General features: G+C 41.9%; 1 protein-coding gene across 3 annotated transcripts in view; it reads right to left on the bottom strand.

Annotated features, from left to right (window-relative positions):
• Positions 1-26,099, bottom strand: part of STARD13 (StAR related lipid transfer domain containing 13) — a 315,545-nt gene that overhangs the window by 30,824 nt on the left and 258,622 nt on the right. For all 3 annotated transcript variants that reach the window (XM_074155433.1, XM_074155451.1, XM_074155441.1), the window contains 2 exons: positions 5,860-5,931; positions 3,729-3,810 (listed from right to left, as the gene is read on the bottom strand). In XM_074155433.1, the coding sequence (XP_074011534.1) occupies positions 3,729-3,810; positions 5,860-5,931 (154 nt within the window). The remainder of the gene's footprint in view (positions 1-3,728; positions 3,811-5,859; positions 5,932-26,099) is intronic.

Raw genomic sequence — 26,099 nt, 5'->3', positions numbered from 1 at the left:
CTCCTCATGCCACTCTCTGCTGAGGTCTGAACACTGAACAAAATTCCTCCCAGTACCGGCAGGGCTGGTGTGTGAAGCTGGTACTGGCACATCCCTGCTCCACCAGTTTTGCGCATGAAGAGAATATACTGTTTTCTGGTCCTATCACTTTTTGGTCAAGGCTGCAACTGAGTGAGGTACCTTATAGGCTACACGCTCCCACGAGCTGAGTCAGCTCTCCCTGAGATCAGCAGGAGCCACTCTACTGATTTCAAAGCAGGACTTTCTGTACTGCATGTGGAGATCTGGGCTTATCTCCTAATAGCACCTAGAGCAATGTAACTCAGCAGACGGAACTCACGATACAATCACTTCAAAACTCTAATAGCTGGATGTCCCATGTACAGCAACATTCAGATTATTTACAAGCTATCTAAGAGATACTAGCTATGGAAAAAGAGACTGCTGGCTGCTTGGCACAGTTCAAATTTTAAGAGCTTGATTTAGGGGCCTATGTATCAGGCCGTTACATCCTTGTTCTTTATATTCTTAGTCACTGTATTTACGTGACTACAAAAAGTACAACATGGCTTGGCTTTTCCTTCTCACCCCCTTATCACAGCAGCCACAAAAGTTCCCAGAGCAGAGCTAGTTGCTGCTATTTTGGAAACGACACAGAGATCCAACTATAAAATTTTCATGCCCAATTATTATTTTGGCAGGCTGACAGCGTTCGCCTGCAGATTGCATAGCAGTTTTCTATTGTTCGTTACTCAATAAAATCTGAGTGGAATCTCTTGATAGATACGCCTCTAACCCAAAGGCCTCAAATTTGGTCTTTACTCTGCCAAATTTTCAAATGATATTATAAACAGCAGGAGCATTAGAATATCTCAAAAAGGTCACTGAAATCCTTTACAACAGGGAGTCTCGGGCTTTCTGACTAAAATACTACCAGCTGCCTTAAAAAAAGAAAAACTTCCTCTGCAGTTGTACCTCATGTTGTCTTGTGTACTGCAATGCCATAAGAAAACTGATTATAAAATGAGGTTCAGAGTCTGATTTCAATCCACAAGAGTAGAGAAATTCACTGTTTATGCTAGAACCATTACCGTTCAGAGCTAAAACTCTGCTCAAACTGATTATCCACTCCGGCATTCCAGCTTTAAAATTGCCCTCCAAATTAAAATGAGAACCCCATTTTGTTCAGCCCATTTGGGCTGAATGGACTATTGTCAGTGTGAAGGCTTGGTCATGCATAGCTTCAAGAGCACTTTTGGGTGTTTGAAGAATGGAAGTTTGGCTCCCGACCTGGGAATCAGTCCATACAGAAATAATAACCAACCTTTTTTTTAACTTTCTATTTCATAAAAGTACATCACAGCCTGTGGCTCTCGTATGATGTACTGGCATGCACCTTGTAGTAGCGCCACCACAGAGGAAAGCAAGAGTAGAAAACTGGCCACAGTGGTCAGCTGAGCTGTGAGGATTTCCAATTCACACACTGGAAAACTTGGAAGATGTTGGTTTGATAGTTACTACAGCAACAAAGCTGGTACTGGGGGCAGCGGCTCGCACTGTTTACTGTTTCTGATGAACCTGAATCTTGACATTAGGCACAATCGCTATTTACGGGTCTCTCTCAGACAAAGGTTTGGAGCTGCTGAGTTACAGCAAATTAAATGTCTGCAGTCTGAAAACATAACCTCTACATAATACTTGTATTTCTACCTGGCTAGTATATGAAGGGTTAATTCTCTTTTTTTTTTTTTTATATCTAAACTGTTTAAAAACTCTCAACAAAAATTGAGGTTAACAGGTGTTGTTTTCTGAATAAAATCATTACAGGAAAAGTTACTAGATAGTCATAAACACCTTTGTCTTTGAATAAAATAGTTTGGAAAGATCCAATATACTACAGGTCTCAGCAGTATCACTTATTTAGGCTAATATAATGCATTATGTCACATAAGTGCATCTCTCCAGCTGCCTGTTTATTTTCCAAAACCTCATCCTTTAATAAAAGAGAGAAAGAACCCCAGTCTCTAGCTGTTCAGCTCACAAAGAAATCTTCATAAATATATCAATCTACTGTCATTGTTGTAGGTCTATCTAGGAGTCTACAGAGTAGCTGGAGGAACGAGGGGAGCTGTTCTCATTTAGTTTGGTAGGTGTTGGATGCCTGGTGACCGTAACTGAAGTACTAACATTGCTAATTACTTCAGAGAAGACAGACTGGGGAGAGTCACAGAGCTATGCAATGACTGCACCTCACTGTTTGCTCTCATGAGAAAGGGACAGGGACAGACATCATACTAGCACTTTTGGACGGTCTTTCAACTGGGTAGGAGTGAGCAGAGGGGAAGAGATCTTAACCTCCTACCACTACCACTTTCCAGTTCCTAAACTACAGCAAAGTATGTCTTCCACCACGCAAGACTGAAGCAGGGGGAAGCACGCATATGTGGGAAGAAGGTTTCTTAAGCAGGTATAGCAATCCCTCCCACCAAGCTGTACAGAACAGCAGTGGATTAAGTCTGCAGTTGTTCTGCTCCCCGGCATCCTTGAGAGCAATCACTGAAAGATCCAAGTCTTTCCTACTGATTTGTCTCAGACACAAAGGCTACTACACAGAGAAAGAGAATATTCTGTTCCCCATGACTATAATAGACAAAATGAGAAACAATAGGTCTGACTTGCAGCAAGGGAGTTTTGGGAGAGTACTCTGACAGCTATGCCCAGGAATTACCTGGATTCTCCAGGAAGGAGGGCATAGCCTGGGATGGAGAGGTGGACTAGATGAACTCTCTTCCAGCCCTGTCTTCCATGTTTCTCAGAAATCCTCTCTGCGGCCCTCCACCACAGACTCATTAATGCCTGCAATGCACAGTACGATGTACAGTGGAACAGCATACATTCTCTGATGACTTTAGCCACAGTTACAGAAGGGGAAATAGAGTTTTGTCCAATTATCTTGATGTTGGTGTTGTGAAAGTTTCCATAACATGTAATAAAGCCTGCTTGGTTAGGGGCCAGATGCTCCTTTGTCCTTGCTGAAGAGGAGAGGAGCAGGAGAAAGATGAGGGGAACAATGCCTCTGCAATGTGGTTTTGCAAAACTGCCACAGAATTGCTGCTTCTTGAGTCCTGGGGGACAGTACTTGAGCAATCCAATACGGTATATTCATCACAGGCAGAGTATAAAAAGCTAGATAAACAGCAAACACAAGCCCTCTGGGAGGAGCAAACCAGTGATTAGTTGTAGCAGTTGTAGTACTGTGGGGTTCTGGTCCCACTTCTGTTACTGGTGCCAAAAGGAGAGTACCAAGGGAATCACGGCAGCATGAAAACTGCGTCTGCTGCCAGAGAAAGTACTTGCTGAATTCTGTGCAATGAAGTTTCATCTTTTCTGCTGTGCTCGGACATAAGAGCTATTCATGTGCAACCCAAAGGCGATTCCTTCATTTATTCAGGGTTTGCTTGTACTGCTAGTGCTTTCTTAAAAGGCAGGTGTTTCAAATCAATTGGATTTGGGTCTTCTCAAATCATGTGATGTTTTCTATGAGTGTAGTGAGCCCTACTCCAGGATTTTCCATAAAAGAAATTAATTCGGAATGGTATCATAGATATCATTGCTTAATTCATGTGGAGAAGCAAACATTTATGCTGCTGCTTCTGCTGCTAATCTAACAATAACAAATAAGCTCATGTTTTTAAATTATCAGAAAAGAAACTTTAGGTGTTATTTACCTGCAAAGAGGTTCTACAAGGTCCTTGTCAAGAAAATCATGATCTTTCTTTACTGCAGCAATGTCAATGGGAAACTGGTAGTCTATAAAAGGAGACACAATATTAAGATGACTGCTTGCTATTCAAATGAAAACACATTGTCTACATCTAAAATGCTTTGCATGTGCTTGCTCACAGAAATCTAGTATGACCAGTTTCACTCAGTTCTGGTTCCCTTTTCGGTTACTTCGTTATTTTTTTCTGTTAAAAGTATAGTTGAACGTCCTGTGCACCAAAGAGAGAGCAAGTTCATTTCATTTTGGCTTTAATAAAATGCTCAACTGTTAGCTGTTCTTTCTAGTACCTAGCACAAACGAATGAGATCAGAGAATTACCAACACACTTTCTCTATCCACATGAGCAAAAAGGTTCTCCATTCCCATCACAGTGACTTAATGAATTATTTGCTAGACAGACTTTTCCCATGAAATAGAAATGTTCTGTGCTTTTTGCTTTTAACACAACTCCCAATAACAACCATTGCAGACAAAGGGTTACTAGAGTAACAACAGAGACAAAAAAATAAGCTAAATTATAACCCCCAATATTAACTAAGAAGCCAGACTAGCGTGCTGGAAACTGACATTTGTAATGAAAAGTGACATGGCTGCAACACATTAGTGGGATCCATAACAGTGGGATGGGTTCTAGTGCTGTGGCTGCTCTCCAGACTGCTCTGCCACGCTTAGGTATCACAGCAGGACACCAGGATACAGGAACTACAGCCAGCAGTTTCAGACACTAGTGCTTAACACTGACATAATAGATGCCCATAAAAAGGACCTTGTTTTCCAAGATGCAGACTGTCTAGAGCGCATATTGACTTTATGGGAACTGTGGGAGACCAGCACAGGCTGTTTTTTTGGAGGGAACATCCCTTTGAGTTGGGCAGGCAGTGGGCTCTCCTTTCCATAGAGGAGACAGTATCTGAGATACTCTGATTACCAGGCAGACACAAAAGTACTACTGAGCACCCAGAGACTGTGGTAGACACACATCTATGTCAGCATTGGCAGGCTTATTAGTCTTAGTTCCTTGCTGGGTTTAACATACCAACCTGGCTCCTGGGGAGCCACCTGAGCATCTCTGCATGGTGCTCCCAGTACCCAAGCACCCGAGTGGCCCGTCAGGAGCCAGCACCTGAGCCTTCAGTGACCTCAGCTGGCCATCAGAAGCTGTAGAAGTGTCCTCATCCATCCCATGTGTGGGGATGGACGGTGTCCGAGCCGGCTCTCAGCAGAGCTGGCTCTGACCCACGAGGTTTCTTGGCCATAGCTCCATGCATGGAGCCGTGCTGCCTCTAGACCCAAGCTGACCCTGGAAGGCATCCAGCGGTATTTGGCAGAGCTGCGCTTCGGCTAATAAGCCCAAGTGGACCTGAGCTGGCTCTGTCTTTGGCAGAGAGAATATGCAGTTTGGGAAAAATGAGGCTCAGCTGCAGTTTCTCTCAGCATTGAGCTACGGAGAGCAGGAAAACCCCAGCCTCAGTTCTCAAACTGCTCCTGAATGCAGCAGCAGTGCAACCACTCACCCTGCCCTCGGGGACACCGCTTCCCTGGGCACGAACTTTACAGCTAGGAAGGGGACATGGTCATTTGCTTTGAGTTAACATCAAAATATTGGCTTTTCTTGCTTTGCAATTGTAAAACGCAGCTCAGATTTTCCACTTCCGGTAACTTTGCAGAGTTTTCAATCTTATTTTCAGTAAGATTAAAATTTTCAGTAACTGTCAGTGCTTTCAATCTTATTTTTGACATAGTCCAGGAAGTTGAAAAAAAAGGAGACCTATTATTTGGGGTTTTTTTGTATTTGGTTTTGGTTTTTTTTTTGTATTTGTTTTTGTTAACCTTTGAGATTTACACAAAATATGTCCCTCTTGGTTTTTTTTTTTTTTTTTTTGCTTTCCCATGGCTATAAGGGCAAAAATCGTACTTTTCTTTAGGCACTGGTACGACTCCAGCAGCTGAGGCTTTGCGAAACAGCCAGCCACGGCCATAACTCAGTCAAATGTAGAGTTGGCCGACTGCAAGCTCTCCTGGCAAGGGCCCAGTGCACTTTCAGTACTGCACAAAGAATAGAAAAACCTACTTACCCTCATAGAACTGAGCATACTGGGGAAATCCAGCTGCACGTAACCAGTCACACGCTTCCTTTGCTTCGATTTCTAAACAGAAAGAGAAAAAAAATTCACACTTTGTTATTTTGCATTAGAAGTTCTTTTAATTATAAGGAAATAGCAAAGAGACTTGGTCTTATGTTTGTTGCTGTTTGTTGCTTAGAAGTGCTATCATCAATCTGAAGTATTTTTTTAGATCATCAGAAAATAAAATAGAGCCCCTTGAATAAATCCACCCGCTTTCAGAGAACCCTAGGGTTTGCATAGCTGCTTGGTGACCGGGATGAAGTATGAATCATCTCCATGCAGCAGGAGAAGTTGCTCATCCAGGTTTTGGTCCTTATGTCTTACCTTCCCCCAAGGGTAAGTTGCTGGGGAGAAGTGAAGATGAAGTGTGGAAATGGGGTGACAGGCAACATGCACTGCATTTTCTCGTTTTCTGACACTTCTTGTGGAGAAAAATCCCATGTGAAAGCCACTGAAAGCTCTGCCAGGAAAACCCCAATGCAGGTCTCATGTTACTGACGGGACACTTGCACAGGTAGGATGCACCTTCCTACCTTTTGCCATTTGAACTCCATTATGTAGACTCCCTCCACAGTCAATAGAGAGACAATTAATTCCAAAGGGTGATTCATTTTACCTTAAAATAGTGTCTAAAATAGGTGGGATAAATCAACTACTGACAATGCTTTTCTCTTGTGGCTGCTAACAGAGGGATGATAAATAGCTACAGGTATGTCTGTGCAGCTAAATAAAATAGATACAGGCAGCAGCTTCAAGCACTGGACCCCAGACTGCGCACTCTTTAATTTTAATCCCCTTCCAAGCTTGTTTTGGAGTGTTTCAATTATCTATCAAGACAAATCTTTTCTTGAGAAAGCTAGTACTAAGCAGTGAGGAGAGAAATCAGTCTGTGTCAGCTTGTCCCTGCCTCTCCACTATTTAGAAGTACGGACACAGCTGATGCTGCACTAGGTTTCCCCTTTCAAACAGCTTTAATTGGGTAAGGTATATCCTACTCCCATGAAAGAGGTGGGGGAATCATCAGCTGGACAAGAGAACAGTCCCTCTTTATTTTGGGGGTGATGGTAGGGAGAGGTGACCATGAAGGAATGGAAGAAAATCATGTTCAAGAAGGGGACTACATAAGAACTAAAGCTTTTTTCCACAGGAGAGACAGATTGACTCTGCAATTACTAAAGCAGCAGTAAATAAATGTCAGCTCCACAAAAACAGACGATAAATTTTGAAGTGTCTCCAGTGAAACAGACTTTGTGCACTCCAGCAGTCACACGTGCAGTTACGTATCCAACCTCTGAGATGACCGACGCATGTTGACAGTATGGTACCTCGATTTTTACCAAGTTCCATGGGCTCATTTTATGGAAAGCAGTGTGCCAGGTCCCGCTTTGCCCAGCACCCGTGCTTCCTGCGTGTGCAGCTGCTCCCAGAGCAACTGGAGGAACAACTGAAAATAGAGGTTCAACTAGACAAATGTGGGTTTCTGGGAAAACCTGGGGAACATCTCCTTGCTGCCCAGATCTAGATCAGGATCTACCACTTGAACAGTTTTGGTTTACAAGATCAAAGTCAAAACACGTATCTGCACCTCTTACATTTGTAAAATGCTAAGGAATGGAGTGTGCAGGTGTTGAAGAAAGTAGATGTTTTATTTTGCTTATTATTCAATGTGAATGAACCAGTCAAGGGTTTTGGCACATTTGCTGTTGTAAATCTAGGCAGCCATAATACAAAGCCCTAAATATAAAACAAGCAATGGAACTGGAAAAAGAAAATCAGGCTCAGTTGCTCTTATGCATGCAAAAAAAAATTTCAGTTGTAAATCTGTTTCTGTAAATCTGTTCTACTAAAATGCATTTTTATAGATACGAGATGCTGGTGTGAATTTTTTCCCCATGTAATTCTGTTCAAATCACTCATTATACCCACAACCACTTTACCCACTGAAGCTCACTGTAAAATCTGCTTTGAATATACTCTGCAGTAAGTGACCCACACACCTTTCTGCTCCTCTAAATACTGAGTCATGCCAGCAAAATTTGTTGCAGAAATCAAAATTCAGAATCCAAGGTCTATATATCAAAAGCCCAATTTCCCAGAGACGACTAGACAGCCAGTAACAGCTCTGCAATGGCCGCAGTCATTAGCAGTGCTGAAAAGGATTTACCACCAGGTCTTCATTTGCTTTGACATTAGTTCATGTCAAGGCCAAAAAAGGAGTATGAAAGTACATTCAGTTCCTAACACTGCGCAAAAGAATGAGCAGCTTACATAAAACATGGCTCTCACTACTGCGCATCTGTGTGCTGAAAGCACATCTTTATTATGTTCCAGTGAGGCTGAATATTTTTATTAAATGCTTGGAAAAAAGACAAGTCTTTATACTTTTTTTTTTTTCTTTTGTTTAATTCAATCTCATGGAACACAGATGAACCTATCCCATTTCAAGATGTATTTTACAACTCGGAACAGCTGTACGTACATTCTAGCTTCATCTGGCCTGAAAGCACAACTAACAGAGGCTGTGGGTGATGGACAATGCTACCATTTAATGCTCTTATATGCTTATCATATTTCAATGTTTTTTGCAGTTGGCTATTCAGAGGAGCTTGCTGAGGAATCTTCCTGCAGCCCAAGTGAGATCTAAAAAATCTCAGGTTGCAATGGGTGAGTAATTGCAGGGGATAAGCAAGGAAGTAAATCTCACCCACTGTTGGGTCGGTTGGCTGTTGGTTTTTTTTGAGACCTTAACACACTGCAACCAGTCAAAAATGATTGATGGATTAACTACTGCTTTCAAATCTTTGACTCTGCCCCCTCCACAAAGAAATCTATTGGGACCATTCTCATTTTCTAAAGGATGATCTCAAACAAACAGATTCCCCCTTGAATAAGATTTGCTAAGTCAGCTTCCAGGACACTGGGTCTCAGACGTGTATCAGTGCGCAGTTCCCTCCCTTATCTCTCTTTCTTTTTTGGCCTTATTCAAAGGACAGTAGGAGGGAAAAGTATAATGTGCTGCTGGCCTACCAAAAATATGACTTTGCTCATACGAGTGTATTTCCACTGGCTAAAGGCATCTGTTCCAGGCATTCCCCTCTTGGCCCCTCCTGCAGTTTGGGTGAAAAGGCACAGCCAAGGATGTACTCCTCAGCAGACACCAAAGGTGATTTCTATTATCTCACTCTGGGCATGTAATCCAAGTTACAGTTCAGAATGCACTACGGATGCTTTCATTACTGGATATTGTAATGCTTAAAACATCATTTGAGATACTCAGTTTAACCTTCTCTTTCTGTGCACATATTCTAATTCTAATATTTGCTTTTTTGTTACTTGCTAGTTAAACATCAGTGAAGACTTCTTTGAGAAGGGATGAATACAGCACCAAACAGACGTTGCTGAAGCTGTCAATGAAGGGTTGCAGAAATACTTTTGGCAGTATTGGTCCAGTTCTGTTCCCACGTCCAGGCTAACGCAGGGATCTCAAATAGCCTGCAGCAGCTCCACTGTCTTGGTGCAACCCTGAAGGACCTGGAAAACTACATGTGTTCACAGGTAGCAGCAAGGCAGCTTGTCAACAGCAGAGAGAAGGGCTGTCATGCTGAGAAGAGTGATTTTAGAGAGGATGTGGCTCATAGTTTTGAGCTCAAGGCTCTCAGGAGCCATAGCTCCTCCCAGAAGCACATGAGCCACCACCGACTCACAAGCAGCATCTTGGTGTGACCAAAAGGCTACTCACCCCAGTGCACCTGATGGTGGGTTTTTCCTTATGCACTACTGCCCTGCTCTGCTGATGGAAAAAAAGTTGGGGATAATTTACCTACTGCTTTCCAATTGTTTGAGCAGCAGTTAATGTCAATCATTAATTATTAAGGCTAGATAATAATTCAGTCACAAATATTGACAAGCATCAGCATGTCTCAGAGCAGCTGAATTCTCAGGGTTTTTTTATCAGTTTTTAATTGAAGCTTGACAGGAAACAAATTTCTCTTTTCCATTTCACTTTACTGCTAGTAGCGAGTTATAACTGAAATCCATACATACAAAAGCCCTCCAGCCACATTTCTGGCGAGCTTGGGGTGATGATCTCCTCATGGCCTCCATGTCCCCCTCATCTACCAGCTCTTCCCAGGAAGTATGTCCAAAGTCTCCTGCACACAGACATTGCTGTTGACCTTTCTCATGTTTCACCCCAGAGGCCCTCCAGAAGTTGCCCCTGGGTCAACAAAACCTTTCGGTGCTCATATGCAAGCAGGGACTTAAAACCTTGTCACATGCTTCTTTGATCAGCTAAGCCATCTTTTTTTTTTTTTTCTCCCCTATGGGTTTGTGTCTTAATCTTCCCTCCTAGAGTTGTCCTACTGTGTATTAAATTAAATGTTTATCAGAGACACAGATGCCCAAAGCATATATCGCACAGTAGAGATTGAAGTGTAAATCTCTGCTCTGGTTGTTTTTTCTTTTTATTATTTTTAATTTATTTAGGATGTAAGTAAAGTGAAATAAGGAGGAGAGGTTCACCCAGGAAACATGACAGATGTTCAGAGCACAGCTGGGACTTGGCTTTGAGTCCATCTCTAATGTGAAGCAGTTTTGAGCTTGTGTCCCACAGACCATATGCGTGCTCTGGATGTTCTGGGGCTGAAAAGGAGATGGTTTCTTGCAGTCTTTCTCTCTAACACTTTCTCTGACTCTTCATAAACTGCTTTGACAGTGCCCAACACCAGAGGAAGACTCCAGCAGCCAGCTGCCACCAAAAGGGACATCCTGCCCAGCCTACTCCATGCCAGCTGGCTCCTTCTCCTGCTTCCCGTTGTGGCACACCAGCTCCTGGCCAACTCGTCAGAGATCTAGCTCAACCCTCTAAGCTGGCAGAAAACTAACCCCCCCCAAACCAGGAATGGACTGCTGTTGGATCTGACCCAGATCCTCTAGGGGTCCTGTTTAGTCCACATTAGCTGCATTTTAATGAGCGCAAGAAAACCAAACCACTGGGACGGTCCTTCCTCACATGAAAGAATGCAGGATAACAGTCTAAAAAGCTGTTTGGAGAAAATTGCTCTGTCAAGAGAAAATCATGTAAGTAAATACATTTTCTAACTTAGGAACTTATCACTGTCCACAAATATCAGTGCTAAGACCTAGATACTCCAGTCTTTTCCCTTTTCCTGTATAGACATCAGCATTTCACCTTGTTTCTGCCTTTCTGCCACTCTGTCTCTGTCTCTTCTATCTTCTGTTTTGGTGTTTCTCCCTTTTTTCTAAACTGTATTTTTTTATTTAAGATTCAGATATCCCTTTGCACAACACTGAAAGAAACAGCAACTAGAATAAATAAGGTACATAATTACCCCATCTATTGTGTTTACGTCAACTTTATGTGATAACCTTTATTATTCATCTGTCTGTAACAAATCACTGTTTATGCCCACTTTTTAATTCCCCCTATATTGCTTACCCCTTAAATCTAATTTACTAGACTTAAGATAAAATATCTGGGAGTGTTAGTGTTCCAATGACTAATCAAGTCATTGGAAAGGAGTGCTTTTTACTGTGCAGCCGCATCAGTGAGCTCCAGCGGCCATCCCAAGCCGGTCTGTTAGGTAGAAGAGGTCTCACTCTTGCAAGCATTGTTTGGGAGTAGAGTAACAGCTTGGTTACAGCTCGCAGGCTTTGCAGGTGGTTAATCTGGTGCTATGCTTTATATTAATTTTTGCTCCTTGTTTTACTCTCTCCTTCAAGAGAGAAGGATGACAGAGTTTGTAGCACATCTTCCAGAACAACATCTACCTGGCATTTTTGGGGTCAGGTTGGAGGCTCAGCTCAACCCTGAGTTTAATAACACTTTTTAGTCTCAGGAGTTGCTGTGGACCTGTATGAGAGGTGAACCAGAGAGTACTCCTGGGGAGGAAACACTGATCATGTCTTATACTTGAGGCATGCTCGAGGCAGCTGTAGACACCGTGTGGGAGACCTTCAGCCTTGCCTCACTGGTCTTAATGCATCCGTTGTGCCCCATACACAAGTCATCTCACCACCCTGATGTCTTCCCAGAAGAGCACTCACAAAGGCAGATGGGATCTGTAGGAAAGTTCAGTTCAGGTTGAAGCTGTATGAGAACAGCTCTAATGCGTTTCAGCTTCTTCTTGCAGCCCAGTCTGAGATACTTCAATGGCAGCCATTACTCTCCTGTCCCTGCATCTCATAATCTTTAGGATGCTTATCTGTGTAACTCTTATTTCACAGATGGAGATTTATAGCACTTTGGAAGTACATAAGCAGGTTAGAGATAAGGTTGTTGAGAATTACGTGCCTGACTCCTTTAACTGCCCATAAAAATATGGCTATGTCACTCCCCAGTTACCAATACCCTTAGAAATCTGGTCTGGCCAGACCAAATCCCAAATTTCTGGTGCCTAAACCTATCACTCCATTGTCACTTAGCTACTACATAACATTAAATGCTGATAGGCTTCCACTGAATGGCATTTGCGAAGCTACTTTGGAGCTAAGAAATTAGACTACAGTAGGGTAAAGGTGCTAAATTGTAAAGAACAGGAAAATATTTGTAAATATGAGAAAAGATGACTTTCCAAGGTCACATAGGAAATTCACAGCAAAACAGAGGCCACGTGTATAGTTTGCAAGGAGCAGGTCAATACCTTAAGTACTAGATTATCATCTCACTTCACTACTGCAAGCAGGTTGGTGTGGATCATGGAAAATTACAAAATTTCTCATGCAATTTAATAAAGACAGATACAGTTTTCTGCAACCATTCATGTTGCATTGAATTCCACCAGAATTCTTTAAAAGAGAAAATTCTGAAGTTTTATTTATAGCATGGCATAAATTTTTGTGCAAAGGATATTGGTGTCTCTGAGATTATCTAGACATTTAGCATAATTTCCTGAGAACTCTATTTGAGGGAATGCTTTTAGGTAGAGGTCTAATGGTTTACCCCTTTCCCTTCCGCCCTGTAGGACTTTTCCAATAATAACACAAAGGTAATTGTACCATGCACCAGTAAAATTACCATTTGTAGTACAAATATCACAGAATCACAGAATCTTCATGGTTGGAAGGGACCTTTGAGATCATCAAGTCTACCCATAAAAAAACCCAAAACAAACAAACAAAAAAAACCCAAACACGCACCACACCCACTCACAGACAGACGTAAATCAACAATCTCGGGCACTAGAGCATGCCCTGAAGTGCCATGTCTACACATTTCTTAAATACCTCCAGGGATGGCGACTCCACCACCTCCTTGAGCAGGCTGTTCCAGTGCCTGACCACTCTCTCAGTAAAGTAATTCTTCCTAATATCTAATCTAATCCTCCCCTGCTGCAACTTCAGACCATTTCCTCTGGTCCTGTCATTATTTCCTTGGGAGAAGAGGCCAACACCCACCTCTCTACAACCTCCTTTCAGGTAGTTGTAGAGGGCAATGAGGTCCCCCCTCAGCCTCCTCTTCTCCAAACTAAACGTGCCCAGATATAAATAAATCATAAACAAAATAAAACATAAACATACAATGAATTTGTATGATTTTACTACAGTATAGTGCATACTCTTCAATAAATCCTGATAATAAGGTTTTCAAAAGTGGAATTTCATTGGAATTATTTTATATCATGCCATATAATTACTATTAGAGGCAAGGTTATGTTTTGCAAGCAAGGAAAAAATAAAGCTGTCAAAGTGCTATTTTAGTAGACCTTAAGCTTTTGCAGAATATAGTACAATAAAATATGAGCCTTTTAAACTACTGTGGCTGACTATAATTCAAATGCCAATAGAAAAAGATCCTTTCAAGCTCATGAGTAGTTTCTTTATGTGTAATTCTTTACACTTGGTGAATAATAGTCAGATGATGTCCATTCATGCTCTGACTTCTTAGAAAGGTTGAAACTGAGAAGCATGATTATTTATGGACATGAAAAAATCTCATATGCTGAGATGAAAAGATTGGGACTGTTTACCTTGGCCAGCAGATGAATAAGGAAGGGTTATGACAAAAAGAGCACAAAATCAGGGGTAAGACAAAAATAGGAAATTGGGAATTTCTATTCACTCTGCTTTGCAGCACAAGGACAGGGAGATTAATGAAAAGGAAGGAATGAAAAAGAAGGAAGGCGATCTGAACTGATACAGTATTTTTTTTAAAGCAATCTATAAAATTCATTGCCAAAGGACACTGGGATCAGGAGGTGAGTGGGCTCAATACTGAGCTGAAGTCTTATCTGACTACTCACTGCTACCACCACAGATTTGGAAAAGGATTCTCCAGAATGGAATAAATGAAACCAAACTAAAAACAGTGTTAAGAGATTATTTCTTCCTGGTTACGTGACCCCTTATATAGCTTTTTCTTCTGAGTTACTGACATTTCTATTGCTCAGACATAGTTTGGGACTATATAAACTGTTTCTTTCAATCACTATGACGATGTTTTTCCCCTACTATAACCAAATTCTGCACAGCCCAGATGGGAGACTTCTTGTCAGCCTTTTGTCTTGAGCAAGACTGCATTTCCCAAGAAGAAAGAAGAAAGGCGTGTTATTCCAGCAGGGAGTTCAGAACCTAGTTGCCCTTTGGGTAAAAGGATTATGCTGAATTCCTTTCCTAAATTAATGGGATACTGGTAAAACTGGTAGGCCTGAAACTTATAGCAGGTTCACCAAGCATGAAACTTTACAGGTCTGGGAACACTATTCTTGCATTAACATATTTTACATCTAGATCTCATCAGAGCTAGGTATATAACACAATGGTTTCACTCATGCTAATAACATGAAGGCAGATATGCAAATAGCATCTCAACAACAGGGATAACACCAACAGACCTTTGTAACGTGCTACACCTCACAAGCTCTTTAAGCTGAGAGGTGACTTGCAGGGGCCATTGAAGCAGCCACCACAAGAAGTCAGCAGGGACGGACACAGGGACACATAAAGACCTCAGGAGTAAGAAATAAGCTGAGGGATTCTCAACTCAGAGTAATTAGTTGCCCTTCCAGACAGCCATCACTTTTCCTAAGAGTCTTTAGCATAAAATCGGTTGCCCAGGGAATTCTCCCATTATGTAGACTTCTAAGTAACTCCCTCTGGTGAGGTACAGGGTGTTCAGCACAATCAGGTACCTTAATATGAGAATGCAATGAGATTTGGACACCAAGTTGTCTTAACATTTGAAAGTCTCAGCCACAATATTAATAACCCAGCAAAGACTTTTAATAGTGCCAACTGATGCTGAAAAGTCACATCCATGCTATATGGCTCAGCTACATGATAAAAATCAGAGATTCAGGTCTTCCTTTGAGTGTCTTCTCTAGGTCTTTGCTTGCTCCTTATCATCATGATCATTTCTATTTACTGCTGGTTTCCCTTTCTCCTTTTCTTTCCATGTCTTCCATTCTGAAGTCACTTAAAACTCTCTGCCATTCATTTCTCTGATGTTTTTGCTACCCACTGTCCCACGTGTCCACTCAGTTTATACAACCTTACTCCATGCTAGTTTGTTTCCTTTTTTTTTCTGCCATCTTCCTTTCAAATTCCTGCAACACAATTTTAAACCCCTCCTAACCCAAAAATCTCTCCCTCTCTTCAAGTATCACTTCAAAACCACTTTTCTTCGTAACTTACAATTGATTTGTACAATGCAGCACTTTGTGATGACACTAATAAAACAATAGCTTGCATCCCACATCTCATCTTGAGGCACTTTAAACGGTTATAAAAACTGATGCGAAAGTTATATGTAGGGATCACTTCATCCCTGGGTGAAATGCAGCTGCATTAGGATGAAATGTGGCAGCTGCATAAAAGAACACTGCAGCAGTTTATGACAAGGAACAAGGAGAATACTCTATCCAGCTGAAACTACTAACGGGATTTATGAGATAGATAAAATTCAAATAATATATATATATTAGGAGCTGACAAGGACACCAGGCTCTCCTCCCTTTAGTCTTAGGAAAAATACTCTGGTATTGCTAATGGGCAGAAGTGATTAAGAGCTTTGTTCCCTTTACATCCTCCCCCTTCCCCATTAGGATTTATATTCCTTTTTTTGCCTTCTGACAGCCCCCATGAGTCTTGGCTCAGCACAGACTCGGCGGACCGAGTAACACCCACCCATTCTTCAGTACCATGCTGCCCTTCCCACCTATTTGGCCTGCCGTTCAAAAGCTGAGCACCACTGACTTGGGAATTAACAGGGCTTTGATACATGAGCACTGTCCGTCCACTGAAAAATATGTTTGGATAAAGGTCCGGAAAATCTGAGTCTTTAAGGGCTCAAATATAAAATATATTGTATTTTTAATGTGGAAGGAACTTTTTCAAATAGGTAGAGAAGGGGTAACAATTCCATCCTTTGGGATCTACTCCAAAACTTCTGGTGACTCATAGAGTTGCTACAGGCCAAATTTTGAAAACAGACTCTCATTTTATGAATTTCTGCCTTTGGGTTCCCAACTTAAGAGATCTAGTCGGCACCTAAACTTCCACGTATTATGGACCAAAGAGTGGCCTGAAGACCAAAATAGATGCTGAGCTCATATTGAAAAGGGAAATGTTGAGTTCAGATCATATTTAGAAAACCTTCAAGTGTATGCTCACTTGCGACCCAGATGTGCTATAAAGCGATTTTTACAGTGTATCATTGATAGTTCCATAACTAATAGATATTATTAATAAGCAGTCATTGAAACATTGTAGCTATATGTACCTGTTCATGTTATATGTTCATGTTATATATTCGTGTAACATATTCATGTTATATATCTTCTATTGGATCATTATTTTTGAAGAGTGAAAGAGCAAGTGAGCAGCCCACAGGCTGCAAAGCAGTTTTGCAGAGAAGGACCTGGAGGTCTGGTGGATACCGACTTGAGCATGAGGCAGCAATGTGCCTTTCTGGCAAGGAAGGCAGATAGCATGCTGGGCTGCATTAGGAGTGTTGCCAGCAGGTCAAGGGAGGTGATCCTTCCCCTCTTCTCAGTGCTAGTGAGGCCACATCTGGTGTGCTGGGTCCTGTTCTGGGCTCCCCAGTAAAAAGAAGATACACATTTACCGGAGTGAGTAGAGCACAGGGCTATGAAGATGAATAAGGGACTGGAGTATCTGAGAGTTGAGGAGAGGCTGAGACTGTTCAGCCTGGGGAAGAGGCCTCGGGGAATCTTACCTATGCGTATAAATATCTGAAGGGAGGGTGCAAAGAGGGCAGAGCCAGGATCTTCTCAGTGGTGCCCAGTGACACGCAATGAGCACACACTGAAACACAGCAGGCTCCATTTGAACATAGGAAAACACTTGTTTACCATGATGGTGACTGAGCACTGGTACATGCTGGTCAGGAAGGTGCTGGAATCTCCATCCTTGGGGGTATTCAAAAGCTGCCTGGATATGGTCCTAGGCAGCTGGCCGTAGGTGGCCTTGAGTATGTGGGTTGGACGAGATGACCTCCAGAGGTACCTTCCTACCTCAACCATTGTGTGATTCTGTGACTATTTGAAGAAATCTGTAAACATAGCCCTAAGGTAACCAACTGTGAGGGGGGAAAAATCTCTACCAGGAACATCATACTTCTTCTAATGGAGAATTTCTGATGAAGGCTTGTTGTAAGCTCCTCTAAGCTCCTTTTCTTCTTAAGGAAGACTAGCACCACTGATTTTAGGACCCAGAGAGTCATAGGAAGGGTAAGCATAACACCAGGGAGAGGTGTAGCCAGTAAGAAGTATATATGTATCAATTCCAACTGTGTCACTACTGGAAACTTGCCATAAATTTATAATTGGAATGATAAGTGTTGTTATCTTTGTACCTGGCCTAACTCTTTGATTAGATTGCTAGTACTTCAATTACAGCAGCAGTAAATTCTTCTATCTGTACACAAAGTATGTTTCTTCAGTGCACGTAAATTGTGCAAGGTGTTTTGTCTGGTAGTCTGCCCTTGGGATCTGGCTTGAATCTGGAAGCAGCAGATGGACCCCACTACATGCAGCTTGTTAAGCTACCCTCTGTCCTCGCAAGGTTTTGGAAAATGTCATCTCTTGCAAGGCTAGGGGAGATTTGCAGACAGCTTGAACTCAAGCAGCATACAAGATGCACAAGGTCTCCAGAGTAGCCTGACGTTCAGAGGGCTCCCAAGAGGATGTAGTGCTGGTCTGAGCATTAGTTTCAGCTCTCACGGGTACTCGTAACTCCAATTAAAGACAAAGATTTAATGTCTCTGGAAGTCAGGGTTTTCAAGCACAGTGTCCTAAACTGGAGGTCAAGTTTCAGACTTCAACGCCTCGCTTAGTTTTTCCACAATACCCAATGTGGTTTGCATGTGTGTGGTACTGAAGTTAATTGGTCAGACAGTAATTGGAGCTCCTCAGATGAAAGGCACTATGGAATGCAGGAGAATGCTTCATGTTATAATTCTAGGGAAAATGTAAACAGTACCCCAAAAGATAGATGTTGTCATCGTAAACTTTCTCTCTGAATTATGCAGATAAGTAGAACAAAATGTAATTCCTTATCAACATATTAATTATTCTTTGATTATACCCTTCATGTGCTGTAGATGTTCAAATTACATGTGGGCAATCAGATATACATCAGAGAATCTCTACCCATCCGAGGTGGTCTTCATGCTGTGAATTTATATTAAACACTGAACATTAATATGAAACTAACTCCCCTTGGAGATAATACTTTGATGTATTAATAAGAAAGACTTCTCAGTTCTTGTTTGTCATAAATTAAGATTAAAGCACTTTCTTTTGGAGTTCTCTGTGAGATGAGTAATTTGTAGTGCAAGAAATATTGATAAGATATAGCAGCTACAGAAGAGCTCAAATATTCAAGCCAGAGGTCCAAACCCATGGCCCGTACACAGCGAATGTATTGCAAAGCGCTGAGCTCCCACTGGTGTTACCAATATTATCTGTCATTATCAGCTGATTAACGCTACAAGCAGATCTGCCTTTAGATCCCACTGTTTCCTTATTAGCTCTTTCCATGAAAAGGGCTATTGAGAAAGATGTCCTGTGTATTTCTGCTGTAAAAACTAAATCCCAAGCAGCAGAATGTCAGTGGTTCACACAGTCTGGAAGTCGTCATCTGCATACATTCCAGTAACAGGAGGGCTGACGTTGTCCTGAAAGTACAGGCAAGAGCTGTACCTACACACCCAGATGACTTCTTCTGATTCACAACCATATCGTAATTATTATCATTGAAGTACATCAATATTATTAACATTTCATCATGCCTCAAGACTGTGGTGAAAAATCATTTATAAAATCAAGTTTAACATAATTATGGATATCTACTTTTTGTTATTATTATTCCTGAGAGGATTAAACATCAAACACCCATATCTGTTTAGCACCCATATCTTTATCAACATCCTGGACAAGCGGACTGAGTGCACCCTCAATAAGTTTGCCAATGACACCAAGTTGGGCAGGAGTGTTGATCTGCTTGAAGGCAGGAAGGCTCTACAGATGGATCTAGACAGGCTGGATTGATGGGCCGAGGCCAACGGGATGAGGTTCAACAAGGCAAAGTGCCAGGTCCTGCACTTGGGTCACAACAACCCCATGCAGCGCTACAAGCTTGGGGAAGGAAGAGTGGCTGGAGAGCTGCCCGGCAGGAAAAGGACCTGGGGTATTGGTCAACAGCCAGCTGAACATGAGCCAGCAGTGTGCCCAGGTGGCCAAGGCAGCCAACAGCATCCTGGCCTGTATCAGGAACAGCGTGGTGAACAGGACAAAGGAAGTGATCGTCCCCCTGTACTCGGCATTGGTGAGGCCCCACCTCAAATACCGTGTTCAGTTTTGGGCCTCTCACTACAAGAAAGACATTGAGGTGCTGGAACATGTTCAAAGAAGAGCAAGAAAGCCGGTGAAGGGTCTAGAGAACAAGTCTTATGAGGAGCAGCTGAGGGAACTGGAGTTGTTTACTGTGCAGAAAAGGAGGCTCGGGGAGACTACTACTTGAACTACTTGAAAGGAGGCTGTAGAGAGGTGAGGGTTGGTCTCTTCTCCCAAGTAACAGGTGATATGACAAGAGGAAATGGCCTCAACTTGTGCCAGGGGAGGCTTAGATTGGATCTTAGGAAAAATTTCTTCACTGAAAGGGTTATCAAGTATTGGAAGAGGCTGCCCAGGGAAGTGGTTGAATCACCATCCCTGGAGGTATTTAAAAGACAGGTACATGTGGTGCTTAGGGACATGGTCTAGTGGTGGACTTGGCAGTGCTAGGTTAATGGTTGGACTTGATGATCCTAAAGGTCTTTTCCAAGCCAAATGATTCTATGATTATTGTTTTTTTCCAGTTGCTATTTACTACAGTCATATTACTAACAAGAGCTGTCAGGATGTCTTCTTATGACTCTATGAAGAAATGATAAATCAGTAAATTAATACCAAGGACAAATATTATTTTCTTTAACTGGCTATTCTGAAAGTGTTCCATCTTCCTTTTTGGAGTTGGATTGATCCTATGTCAGTGCCAGATGTGATGTGATAAGCTGGCTCTGCCATGAGCAGGGTTTGGACCAGGCAACCTCTATTGTTCAATGGTTCTACAACTTTTAAAAATTATTTCAGTAACTGAAGAAATAGCATATGCTTACGTAAAGATGTTATTGTGAACTAAATTTTACCCTTTGCTTTGACTGTGCAGCACTGCAAAACAGTGGAGTCACACTACTGTGTTTCAGCGTGATCTAGTCCAGAGCCACTAATTACATGACTCTATGCTGATCTTTATAGAGTGATGAGAAAAACAAAGAGATTAAAGGAAACAATTACTCGCTTACTAAAAAAAGAAAATCTTTCCCCACTCTGTCTTCACAAAGGCACCCATTTTTACAAAAGTGCCTTCCAAAAACTTCTTTCTGACAGAAAAACAATACTAGATGTGGGAAGGTCAAATTAAAAGTTCTTTTTTACAGTAGCAGTCCAACTACTGTTCAGACAGCTGTTTAGACAGCTTCCATCTTCCATCACATGATGGAAATTTCACTTAATTTTACTGAATAGATACAGATAACTTTCAATATCAAAGCGGTGAACTCACAGGCCAGAGTCGTAAGGCTATTTACATTTCCTAACTGGAGGGTACAGATTTTCAAAGATGTATGAAGACTTTAACTCTCATTCACCTTCCCAAGCACCTGATTCACCCGATCCTGCCTTTTACTACCAGGTGGCTGCAGACATGAGCAATCGGGATCGTAACACGTGGATATTCTGCACACTTTGGCATTTGGCAAAAATTGCAGAGCAAACAGTTTTACCCAATGAACTGAAATGTTTTGAATATCTGAACTAAAACGCTTCTAGGATTTTTCTTCACACAAACCGTCATTTGCTTTCATTCAGTCCCCTTTGCAATGAAAGCCGCAGTCCATACGGCTGCAGAGCAACACACAGAACTCACGCTAAAGCACTTCCTACATGATAGCTGTACATAAACATTTATTCGTTCATACTGGGCGGAGGAAGGAACAGGCAACTTGGCTATAGTTGTTGGTATAGTTATTATTTTTAGCATTTTGGCTGAAGTCTCGCTTCCTTTCCATACATTTTTTTACAGAAGGCCATGGGGGTTTTACGTTCTCCTTCAAGTAGAGAGCAGACTTTTCATGTAGCGAAAATGCAGGTTTTCCATTCTGCAGCTCACCTAGGTCTGTTTCCAGCTACTAAAACCATTGTACGAAATAGCTGTTCCCTATAATACAAAATTCTGCTATAGCAGAAAAAACACTGGGTATCCATAGTACTGACATTTCTCACTTCCTTACCCTTGTTACACCACAGAGCAAATGGAAGCCAGATTAATAGGAACCCTGTAATTACTTGACAATAATCATTGCCAGCAATAAAGCAGAATTAGCAAAGAACTAATTAGTGCACCACCCAGGACTAACAACCCTCTACACTTTTTTACTGTTACTTTTAGCTACAAGCAGGAAAGACATAAATTGTTCTTTTATCAAATAGCGTGAAAGAACTTGGGTAGGTTAGATGTTTGCAGTTATCACTCTATAAAGCTGGAGTCTGCCCTTCAGCTATGTGGCATATATTAGGAAGAAGACAACAGGAAGACTGGAGACCCACCAGTGCCTGCTCCCTGCTGGACCAGGAAAATGGGTCAGTGGCGTAAGACAGCGGGAGACACCAAAGCTACCGAAGCACAAACCTACTATTTTCATGTCACTGTCTCTAGCAGGATAACAGGAGGGAATACAGAAGGGTTGGCTCCGCAAACGCCAGTGAAATACAGACCCTGGCACTTTTTAACTTGCTGGCTGAATATCAATAATTTCTTAATCTTCTAATAGTTGATGGGAAATCAGAGGGACAGTTTCAGTTGCCATCTCACAGGCAGAGTCCCTTTGCTCTGATTGCTGGAAAGCACATTCTCACTGGCCTGAGTCATTACTCGTCTGACAGCGGGCAAAGATGGTTTGGTCACTAGACAGTGCTACCAGCTAGATTAAATGACTAACTCCTTGTTCAGCCAGACTTTTGGTGGGAAATGAGACACGTCACTTAACACTTACACTTCAGTTAGAAAAGGGAAAAAATGTTCTTCCTTCCTTTGAAAGGAAAATTGTGTGACTCGATAAGCTAAAGAGCATGTTCAAAAATATGCTCCAAGTACATGAGGATCCCATAGATACATGGCATGAGGTGGTCTTCTCTCCTTTGCAACTTCAACAATCCGGTGGCCTGGATATCAAACGGGGAGGTTTCTTGGTGCTATTAAGGATTTGGTCCAGCCCTTGGCTGATCTCTAGACTTATTTATTTCACAGGAACAATGGCCATAGACAGACACAAAACACTTGCCCTTCCAGCAAATATTTCCCACTCGGAGTTGTCCTAAGCCATGACCTGATTCCTGATCAACTAGAGAGCATTCACCAGGAGATCAATGAATATAACTCATGCTATAGCTTGAGGTCAGTTTAGTCCAAGAGAGAGGCTGGTGAAGTAAAAATAAACAAGTAAAGATTATGGGTTTTTATAAAAAGTGAGAAAAGCGTTGAAGTGCATACTTGAAATATTTTCTCTGAACTCTGCAGTGCCGCTGGCACGCCGCTGCTTCAGCACTTGGTGCTTGCTCAACGTGTGCTACGTGGATGCACCAAGGTCTGCATACACACGTTTGCCAAGCCGAACGACAGAAGTAATGTGACTGTTTCTGAAAAATGAAGTGTTTATGGCTTGCTCAGTTTCAGAATATGTTTCATAATCTTCAGCACTCACAGTGTGTCACTCATGGGCTTGCAACATATTCCCTCTGAACAGAAGCTGCTTTGTGCTTACCACTGAAGACGCGTGTGCTGTGCGAGTGCCATACTGTATTTTGGCAGTAGCTGCTAGAAGTAAATTTACAGAGGATTAAGGGGATGGAAGGCAGTGTGTACTGTTATTCTGCAAAGCATTAAAATACCCTGTTTAAAGAAGAGATGAGAGATGGCTGCTATTCAAAATCTTAGGCCTGAGGTTCAATTTGCTGGGCAAAATTTCTGTTTGGTCTTCAGGAAAACAAGCCCTTGAACAACAGCAGCTGCCCTTGCCTGGAAGGAGTGCGTGAGGACACCTCCCTCCTTTGGACATCACCTCCAATGTGAGATGGGAGCCGTCCCCAGAGGCACAGGGCCACCAGGACCCGCGCCAGCTGGAAGCTCCCTGCTGGCGGCTCCACTGCCTCCGGGATCAGCTCAGGGCCCTTCCCCATTTCCAGATGTGCTCCACAAAGAGCAGGATCCAGGGGCTGCTCTGGCTTTATGTACCCTCAAGGCCAGAAGAACAAATGTATGTGCTGAGGACATGAGCCATTTTTGGCTGCCCGGTGCTACAGTAATGGGATATACAGATAAACACAAAGATAGAAAATTGTTATATATGCTTTGAAGGAAAAGGCAAAGTACTTTATTTTCCAAGTCTAGCCTTTTTCTAGACTTGACCTTGGTCTGCACTTTTAAGAATCTGACATTTTTTGATGGTTTATTTCACTTTCAGATTTTGGCAGGGTCTAGCCTCAGATATGCCAGAAGAATGATGAGATAAGTTGTTCTCCAGACAGAAACAGGAGCAGAAAACAGGCAGTTGCCTACAAAAGATGGTCTCTCCTACAGATTTCACTGTAAAAACGCCTGGCTCAGTTTTCAAAAGGAGAAGCCTAAATCTGCCAATGAAATCTCAGCAAAATGGAAGTTAAAGATTTTAAATAACCATCTTAAGAGCCCACATGTTGCTCTGAAACCACTGGTCAAAACTGAACACATGATAAAGGTATTTTGATTTAGATGAGCTGTATTTTGCAGTATTTTTTTACACTGTAATGGCAGTTAGAAACTCAGGACCCATGGTATCCTGTGGCCATCGCATTATGCTCTGAAGGCTCAATTACTACTATGGAATCACACTGTTGTACTGAAAATTACAGTTCCTTATTTTCTGGTAAAGCTTCATCTTTAAAGACAAACAATAACACAAACTAACCAGCCTGGACTCTTACTGTTTACCTGTGCTGCAGGATGTGCAGGGAAGGCAACATTGACAAAAGGGGAAAATTATAGCTGTGATGGTCTATTGGCTGACTGATTTTGGGAACAGGGTCGGGGCTTTCATTAATTTTTCAGCAACTCCAAGCCAAAGCCAATGGCTTAAAGTAGCCTAAAACTGAGTCTACAAAGCTACTATTCGTTGAATGTATTTCAAGGCATTTCCTTCATTCATTGTTTATCGACCTGGCCTTTCCTCATCAGGGGTAAAAAAACATAATGAATACTTATCACTTGCAAGCTTGAATCCCCCTGGAAAGAACTTTTTTGAGGAAAATGTTATTGTGGTGAGCACTTTCAGGGAGTGCTGGAGTTTTAAAGTTTCTCATGATGTTTTGCATTTTTCTTCTAAATGAACAGGAAAAAACTCATCTGGCTCTCATTTGAATTCTCAACAGACTTTAGAAAGGAAATTCCAACCAGAATTCCACCAGAAGTGTATTCCTATACCTAAGATCTACGTGGGAACAATGCTGTATGCTTGTCTCAAATCAACAGCAGCCAGCAGATTTGGAACTAAGGCTGGGTCAATAGTAGACCTGTTTGTTCCACACAACGGTAAGGGTCTCAGCATAGGGGCTGGTTTTATAAACCAAACTTCCATAAGACATGTCAGAAGCTTAGTATTAAGCATATGTTTAAATATCTAGTTGACCTGTCTTCACAGCAGCCATTTCATCATCCTTGTAGAACTTTTATTTGTATACAAGGGGATGTCTGGATATAAAGGGTGGCAACCATCTCACCTATCTGCAACTGCATTAGAATTATTCATCCAAGATGTTCTTGAAGGCTATGGAGAGAAAGAGGCACTTCCATAAAAATACTCATCTTATCTTAACGTCTAAAAGAGATAAAATGGCTTGTGCCCAGAAAGTGCTCATTCTTCTCTAGGTACTATACAGAGAATTTGGGAGGAAAAGGCATATAAAGCTAGAGATACTTCCAGTGAGATGAAATAAATTCTTCTTTGATGCATCTCTTGTTAATGTACTGTGTGACTTAAGGTTTGTAATTTCACCTATTTGCACCTGATTTTCTCCATTTGCAGTGATGGCGTAAATGATCTGTATCCGTGTTTGTAAAGGGATTTGAGATTTATGTAGGAACATTCCTGTGTAGGTGCTCAGTGTTTACCACAAACAGCATATATTTCCCACACAAAGCATGTCATTGAATTAGAGTTACTTGACCTCAGAATCCACTAATCTCAAACACAAGCAAGGAAATACTTGAGTTGTTCATCCCATCTATGTCTCATTCATCAATTCACCTGCTGGTTTCCATAGGATATACGTATATCTCACTTACTGGAACTAAGCCACACTTACCAAGATTTCCGCTGCAGTTGATACTACACATTCTTGGTATTCTGGTTCTCTTTAAGTATCTTAAGCTTATAAACAACTCCAAGCATTTCTAATTTTTAGAATTTTCCAGAAAAAAACTTTTCTTTCCCTAAAAATTTGGGCTCTCTGGACAAAGATGTTAGCTCAAGGCACAGGGCCAGCATAGCTAGTTCTATGTTAAAGTCATGCTGAGGGCAGGTCTTCCCAGGCAGGTAAGTGTCTCCTCTTTCCAGTGCCCTAAGAGCACTGTTCTTA

Source organism: Numenius arquata, chromosome 1 (genome assembly GCF_964106895.1).
Source record: "Numenius arquata chromosome 1, bNumArq3.hap1.1, whole genome shotgun sequence".
Taxonomy (NCBI): domain Eukaryota; kingdom Metazoa; phylum Chordata; class Aves; order Charadriiformes; family Scolopacidae; genus Numenius; species Numenius arquata.
Note: the sequence above shows the minus strand (reverse complement) of the source record. Positions and strands in the feature narration are given on the sequence as shown.